General features: G+C 37.7%; 1 protein-coding gene across 7 annotated transcripts in view; it reads right to left on the bottom strand.

The window, feature by feature from the left end:
• The window catches only part of LOC140196330 (inactive N-acetylated-alpha-linked acidic dipeptidase-like protein 2), a 993,804-nt gene extending 986,826 nt beyond the window's left edge, over nucleotides 1-6,978 (bottom strand). For 3 of the 7 annotated variants that reach the window (XM_072255329.1, XM_072255334.1, XM_072255330.1), the window contains exon 1: nucleotides 6,322-6,477. In XM_072255329.1, coding sequence (XP_072111430.1) covers nucleotides 6,322-6,352 — 31 coding nt within the window. In that variant the 5' untranslated portion in view covers nucleotides 6,353-6,477. Of the gene's footprint in view, nucleotides 1-5,890; nucleotides 6,031-6,321; nucleotides 6,478-6,919 lie in introns of those variants that run through there. The other 4 variants (XM_072255335.1, XM_072255333.1, XM_072255337.1 and 1 more) reach the window with 3 other exon arrangements.
• Between the last annotated feature and the right edge of the window lie 951 nt (nucleotides 6,979-7,929).

Here is a 7,929-nt window from a genome sequence, read left to right on the forward strand (position 1 = left end):
ACTCGCCGATGATGACTAATGAGTAGCCCCGAAACTCCAGACTCTCCAGTGACAAGGCCCCGAGCACCAGGCCTCAAACTCCACGCTATGCCTTTTTGACTACCCTAACAACTTTTGTAGCCACTTTCACAGAGGCTTTGATTTGGACTCGAAGATCCTTCTATACATCAGCACTGTTAAGGGTCCTGCCATTAATTGTGTATTGACCCCTTACCTTTGATCTCCCGAAGTGCAACATCTCACACTTAGCCAAATTAAACACCATCTGTCATTTCTCCAGCCATATCTGCAACTGATCTATATCCTGTTGTATCCTTTGGAAATCTTCTACACTTTCAACAATGCTATCAATCTTTGTATCATCTGTGAAATTACTAGCTATCTATGCATGGTTACATCCAAGTCATTATATATAAAATCACAAACAGCAGTATGGATCCCTGCACCACTGATCAGACCTCCAGCTAAAATAAATCCCACTATCCACAACCTTCTGTCTTCCATGCGCAAGATACTTCTGAATCCACCAGCACACTGTGGATCCCTTGCATCTCAACCTTCTGGATGAGCCTACCACGTGAGACCTTGTCAAATGCCCTACTAAAAACCAAATAGATAACATCCACAGCTCTAAACTTATTAATCACCTTTATTACCTCCTCAGTAAACTTCATCAAATTAATAAGATATTGTTTATACTACACAAGGCCATGCTGATTCCCTAATTAAGCCATGGCTCTCCAATTGCTCAAATTCTATCACCAAGAATCTTCTCCAACAGCTTCCCTACCAGTGATATGCGACTCCTGGTTTACAGTTTCTAGGATTATCACTATTTCCCTTCATGAACAAAGAAACAACATTAGCTACTCCCTACGTTTCACATAAATTTATTCAAATATTAGTGATCACATTTAAGAAGGTCACAAAATCACTGAAACAGATGAAAACTGAATATTTTACATATTTTCTTTTCTACGTTACCTGGTCTACAGAGTTAGCATTTTAAGTCTCCATTAAGCAAACACTACAGCAAGTGGAAAAGGGAAATATGACATTTTTGAAAAATTATAATTTGTACTGCAATTAAAAATATTGTACATCTCCCCAGTGGGTGTTTTTAGGTGAATCAGATTCTTCCTAATCCAATTTACCAGAACTCTTCCGGGGTGTTCATTTACCTTAAAAATATAAACACTGCAAATTCTTGGAGACGACACATCCATGAGATAATCAAAAAGCATAATTGCAAGTATCAGAACACTTTGGGCTTTGTCCTCTGCAACAGGAATATGAACTAAAGTCATTAATTTCTTCAGTACCATTTATACTTAATCTGCAAAACTGAGACTACTTTGCAACTCCGATAAAGTTGTTCTACAATTTGCAACGAAACAGACAAGCATCCTTCAATCAATCATCAAACTTTCATAAGTTGCCTCATTTCCTTCCCTTCTCAGGTTTACTTGTGAATAAATTCAAGACAAGGTTGAATATCCGGAAAAACAACGTGCACAGCTTCCAGAATTTACAGTTAGCATTTCAATCACTTACAATTGAATGTATTTGTTTCCAAACTATAAAAGTAGACTGATATAATCAGATTTATTTATTGCTCACTGGATAGGCATCCTTCAGAACACATCGTTCTAGTTAACTTAAATGTTGAGGGAATAATTTTGGAAGACCAACCAACTGATTCTATTAAACTAAAAAGAAAGTATTTTAAAATTTATGATGACAAAATTTGTTTGAATCAATAGCAAATGCACAAATTACACTTGCTCTGACTGCAGAGTCTCACTTGACCTAGAAAGTCACAATCTGACACAAAACATTCAAGTTCAAGTCCAGCAATCCTTGAAAAATATAAAAATGGCCAAGTAACTTCATCGGAGGAATGAAATACAAATAATTTTAAGCTAAATTCACATTGTGAATATTTTAATGCATTTTGATTATGGACATCAAAATAATGAATGTTTTCACAAGGGAAGCATGATGTGCAGTACTCTAAGTTCTTAAAATGATTCACTTTGTCAACTGTATTATTTCTTGACTAATTGTTCAGGATGGGTTCCAATTAATCACCAGCAGTTTTTGAAAATTTCTACCATGTGCATTACTTCATAATTCTTATTTCTACAGTTATTAATTTAACAGTCTTACTTTATGCAATATCACAAGTGGAAAGTATGATTTTTATAAGAAATCCTCTGATTCGCAAGTTTTATTATACATTAATGAATATGAAAACCTTATCTGATGTGACTGGTAAATCAGAGACTGCTGTTTTATAAGATCAGGAACAAAAAGGACAGATCATTTCAGGTTACTTAAAAGGACACAAAGTCAAAACGAAAACAACAGGAATTCTGCAGATGCTGGAAATTCAAGCAACACACATCAAAGTTGCTGGTGAACGCAGCAGGCCAGGCAGCATCGTCACAGAATACAAAGTTTAATAAACTATGAACTAGCAAGTTGATACAAGTTGAAGTAAAATATTAGACAATGTGATTCACATATTATATGTTCTTGAAGAGCTATTATTTCTTTATGTTTGTATCGTAGGACATGGCAAGCATCAGATAACACAATGGATTGATGCATTACAAAGTAAATTCAGAGTTGGAATGTACAGGATTTGTAATTATAATGGAACATCTTCTCTGGCATTGTTCCAAACTGATTTGGAGGAAATAATTCTGTGTCATGTAAAAGATATCAAAGTCATAAATTTAGTTTTTGAATTAGGCTAATTGTATTTTTTGTTGGATGTTTGTACATGACAAAGATGTGTTTGAGTTTGAGAATTTGAAGCTTTAATAATAATTAAATATACAGTTAAAATGTGATTATAATATCCTAAGCTGTGCTGGAATCATTCAAAAGGAGAAAAAAAGCCATGTTTCAGTCGGTTAAATTTTCCTCTAACAAACAGCATCATATACAAGTGTTCGAAGCATACAAAGAATCATTGGCGATTGTCATGGAGCAGAAATCGGAAAAAGTAACTGTTGGAGAAAGAAGGCCAAATTTCAAAAGTTGACATCAAACCCATGCATTGAATCAAACCTCTAATTCTTTTTTTTTTTTAAATTACTATTTTCAGGAGATAGAGGAGTTAAAATATTAATACATTCCAGTCAGATTGAAGTCACTTACGAGCCAAAAGAAAGGAAGATTTTCTTCACAAAATTATATTAATAAGCATATTTGAATGACAATCCATTACTTTCATGATTGGGGATTCACAGAGCATTTTCCTATCTGAAGTATGGAATTATGCCATGACCTCTGCTGTGTTTGGATTATTAATTTGATAACACAACCACTTTGGGCTACAATCCTCACATGCCAGATTGGAAAACATGTCTACGTGAAAGCAAGCTGAAGGTCAAGGAATGAGATCTAATCTGGGGTAACAATCTGAGCAAAAAATAGGCTGCAAGTGGGTTTAGATAAATATATATGATTATGAGAGAGAAAGATAGGGGAGTTTTTTTTTTAAAAAAACTATCTCCTGTAGTTAGGGTATTAAAAACAAAAGGGCATAGTTTTAAGATAAGTTACAGATTTCAGTTAGAGGTACAGTGCAGAAACAGGCCCTTTAGCCAATCAAGCCTGTGCTGATCCACCAACTATTTACTAATACTAGTCCTACATGATCCCATTTTATTCCCCCCATATTCTAATCAACTCTCCCCAAATTCCACGATCCTCCTACATACTCAGGGAAATTTACCGTGGCCAGTTAACCTACCAGCACACGTATCACTCGGATGAAAGAGGAAACCAGAGCACCCAGGGGAAATCCATGCTGTCACAGGGAGGACATGCAAACTCCACATGGACAGCAAGACCATAATCAAGATTGCAGCCAGGCCCTTGGTGCAGCGAGGCAGCTGCTCTACTAGCTGTGCCACTGTGGTGTCTATCAGGGATTATTGAGTATTTTTTGAAAATTTTATATATACAGAGAATGGCTGATATCTGGAACACGTGCCCAGAGAAGGCAGTGGAATCAAATACAAGCACAATATTTAAATCAGCAAGGCATAGAAGGATACAGTCCTAATGCTGACAAATGGAATTAGTGTCAATAGGCAAAAAATTCAGCTGGCTGTGGTGGGCTGATATAACACTGGACTCTTATGACACATGACAAATGTGTCCATCGACTATCTTGGCTTTCATCTCATTCCCATTCTTATTTCCCTATAACTTGCTCTCAACTGCAACAATCAACTTCTCATACACTTACCCTCTGGGCAAGTTACAACAGTCAATTGACCAAGCAACCAACATTCATCAGAATCAGAATCAGGTTTATTATCACTGGCATCTGACATAAAATGTGTTAACTTAGCAGCAACAGTTCAATGCAGTTCATATCACTCTTGTGTGGAGAAAACTGGAATTTGGGGAAACCTATGTGATCATATGAAAACATGCAAACTCCACACAAAGTACCAGAGTTGAAGACTGAACTAGAACAGAATTAATTTAGGACAGGGGCTCTATCTGCTATGCCATTTTGCCACCCTTTGGTAGGCAACTTAATGCTCAGAGCTGCAAGCAGGCAAAAATCAAACTTTCTTTAACTGATAACTTTGCCCAGATTTCAAATTCTTGTGTTTATATTTGGCTTGAGGTCCATCAATGTCTAAAGTCTGGAGATTAATCAGCTCAGCTTCACTCGGGGCAGTGGTTCACTACGTAAAAGTTTCATGTCTATGTTTTTGTTCCAGAACACAAGTAACTCATCACACCAGTCTAAAACAAAGCACCCAACCAGTAAATCAAATCTTAAACCATCTTTCAGTTCTTACCACAAGTTTTTTTTTAAAAAGACTGTTCCTTTTTGATTCTGCATTTAATAAGTAGACCAATGACAGATTCTACAAGTTAACTTTAACAGTGAGAATCAAGAAGGAACAGTCTTTAAAAAAGTGTGCAATGAACTGTAAGATAGTTAAGATTTGAGTTGCTGATTGGGGAAAAGTGTAGAGTTGGAAGATTCAAGTCTAAATGGGAAGTACACGAAAACATGACCATGTAAGTAAATAGGAACATGCTGAAGAAAATATACTTCTATTAGTAGTTTCATGTTTTGTAAGTATTATAAACGTGTAAACATCCCAGCATCATTCACCATCAGAAAACTATGAAATATTGTTTTGCTTCAATACATTTATTACCAGGAAGAATGAGGTTATTGTTGGTTCAGCAGACCCATTCTGAAGTCTGCTCACCAGGGATCAGGAATCCCTTAAACCTGTCATTAGTGTCCCAATCAAGGTGTATACATTCAACTACTTCAAAATTAGTTTTGATCACCAGTGTTAATAAAAAACAAAGATATTTTTTAAAATTCATACAAAAAACTAATTGAACAAGTGGGAAGGACAGTGGCTTCCTGACTAATACTTTGTAAACTAATCTTGGGGCCTGATTTAATACAGTATGTGGATATACTTAATTGCTTAATTGATTTGTACACAGACTACAAAAGATAAATATCATTAGGCAGAGACTTAACTGCAGGAGGCTTAGCTAGTGGACCAAAAGGAAAATAATTTTTAAAACATCTATACAGCATATGAATGCCATTCCTTCAGACTTTCAACACCTTTTATTTACCACACACAGCAGAACTGAGCATCTGTGAAAGTGCCGCTGGCAAAGCGAATGATGGCCACAATGAGGTGCCTTGCTGTGACAAAAGTTGCGTGGAGATGCAAGTTTCAACAGTACTTCAGGTTACATATTGTATATGTTATTTTTATATAGAGGCCCGATGGTAGTCTTAGATAGCGAGTTATATCATTTGGAAGCAGCCCCTCTTACTCCGATTTAAAGATGTTACTTGGTGGCAATATCTCACCATTAACAAACATTCTCTTCTAACTGCTTCACTCTTCTCCTCCACTACTCTGCCGAGAACCCCTGATTGAGCTGGAGGGCCGCGCCGGGCCTAGCGCAGGCGGCCAGCGGCCTTCCTTACTTAACTCGGGCCGCGCTCACAGCACTTGGGGGCCGCTCCCGGCGACCGGAAAACCCGGGGAGGTGATGGGAGGAGGACGGCCGCCCGCCACCCACAACGGGCAAGAGTGGGCGCCGTATCCCCGGCAACAGACGAGTACTACCCCTCAGGAGAGCGGCATCGGGAGCAGCATCCCCCCCGCCCCCGGGAACCTGCCGTTCCACACCTCAACGCCCAGCACCTGGCTTGGCTCGGTCGTGATAAACACGCAGCAGCTCACTCGGCGCAGACTCCAAGTCTGCATCCGTCTGTTTGCAGAAGCAATTACCAACCTGCTGTCGAGGAGATATGCGTTGATGCCATTTCTTTTATTTTTCCTTGTTTCTCTCAGTTACAGTCCGACACACCCCTTCAATTTACTCCATTCCCTACAGCAGGTTCCCAAACTCGCTCCCCTCCTACTTATTAGCAACAGCATTAAAAACAGGAGTGGCAATGCGCACTTGGAACAAACTTCAGGCAATCTAATTTATAAGTTACAGGAATCGCTCCAGCTCCACTTTTAACGACAAATTAGCTTCTTTTTTGGAAACTTCAAACTATTGTTAAAAAATTATTCCGAATCACCAAGCCATTCTGGGAAATGATACCAATTAAATATTCTTTGAGAATGCAGTTGTTCGAAGACTGTTCATTTCAGAAATAAAGTCAGCAGTATTTCGGGACGTTCGGAGTTGAAGAAAAATCCCACTGCGGAAAATATGAACTAAAAGTCCAAATAATCTTTGTCAGTGCAGGTGCTAATAATACTGCGCTATGAATGCATGTATTGTTAATTTTCATTTTTCCAACCGGCATTTAAATGTTGTCTTTATAATAACTAACCACAATCACGTTCTACAAAAGTAAGAAATACTAATAGAAACTTACTGTCGGAATTACCTCAAAGAGACAGAGCTGAGTGAAAGACTTTTGCAAGAATTAAAATGATTTTACCCAGAATGCAGTACCGAGTGTTTAAATGTTCAATACTCAGATAATTGCGAGATGGTAAAAGTGACATGTCTAGGAATTTGCAAATGGTTTAAAATTCTCTTGATGAGTTCTGTTGCTGAATATACAGTAGATGTTAACCTATTGCGAAGACATGATAAAGTAATGATAAAGCCCCAATTAACACTTGAAACATGTCCCACAACTTATAAAATATCTAACAATCACCTTCATCCTTGATATTCTTAGGAATCTTAACCCTTTAAGATGCAGGGAAATCCTACCCTAACTACACCTAAAAGATCTATTTCTCCTGCAAATATTGTGCTCTGTGGATTTTCATTAAAAAGTGTTGTGTTCTTTGTATTCACACGTACCATGGGTTACTAATAAAGGACCATCTTCTCTGTCTCAGTAGAACTTTTATTTAACAACAACCAGAACGTTTTTACAATACCATGTTTCTCAATCTTTCTATTATCCCTGTGCATGCTCAGAACTCTCCAATCACATTCTTACACGTCATATCACCACATTTTCCTCTCCTTAAAAAGAAAAACAATTAGCAACCTTGACCATAGCAAATACATAATTTAACATGACTCTATCAGTCTCTCTGGGGGTTCATGAACACAAGTAGACCTTCTAAGTGGTTCACACAGTTCTTGTGTTTCATTGTTATTTCCATGTTCTGTCTGATCTGAATCAGTTAACTGAAACTCTGAAGTTGGCACTTTCTTGAGGTCTTTGCAATTTCTTCTTAACACTGCTCCTTCTTCTGTTTGGACCATGTATGATCTGGGTTGTTCTTCTTCAAGTACTGTAACTTTCTGTGTCCATGTGTTCATTTTGTCTTGTATCCTTACTTCACCTCCTTGGTGCAGTTCAGGTAATGGACGAGAACATCTGTCAAAGTATATTTTCTGCTTTGCTTTGTGTTCATCTTT

The sequence above is a fragment of the Mobula birostris genome, chromosome 4, assembly GCF_030028105.1.
Source record: "Mobula birostris isolate sMobBir1 chromosome 4, sMobBir1.hap1, whole genome shotgun sequence".
In the NCBI taxonomy this organism is placed as follows: domain Eukaryota; kingdom Metazoa; phylum Chordata; class Chondrichthyes; order Myliobatiformes; family Myliobatidae; genus Mobula; species Mobula birostris.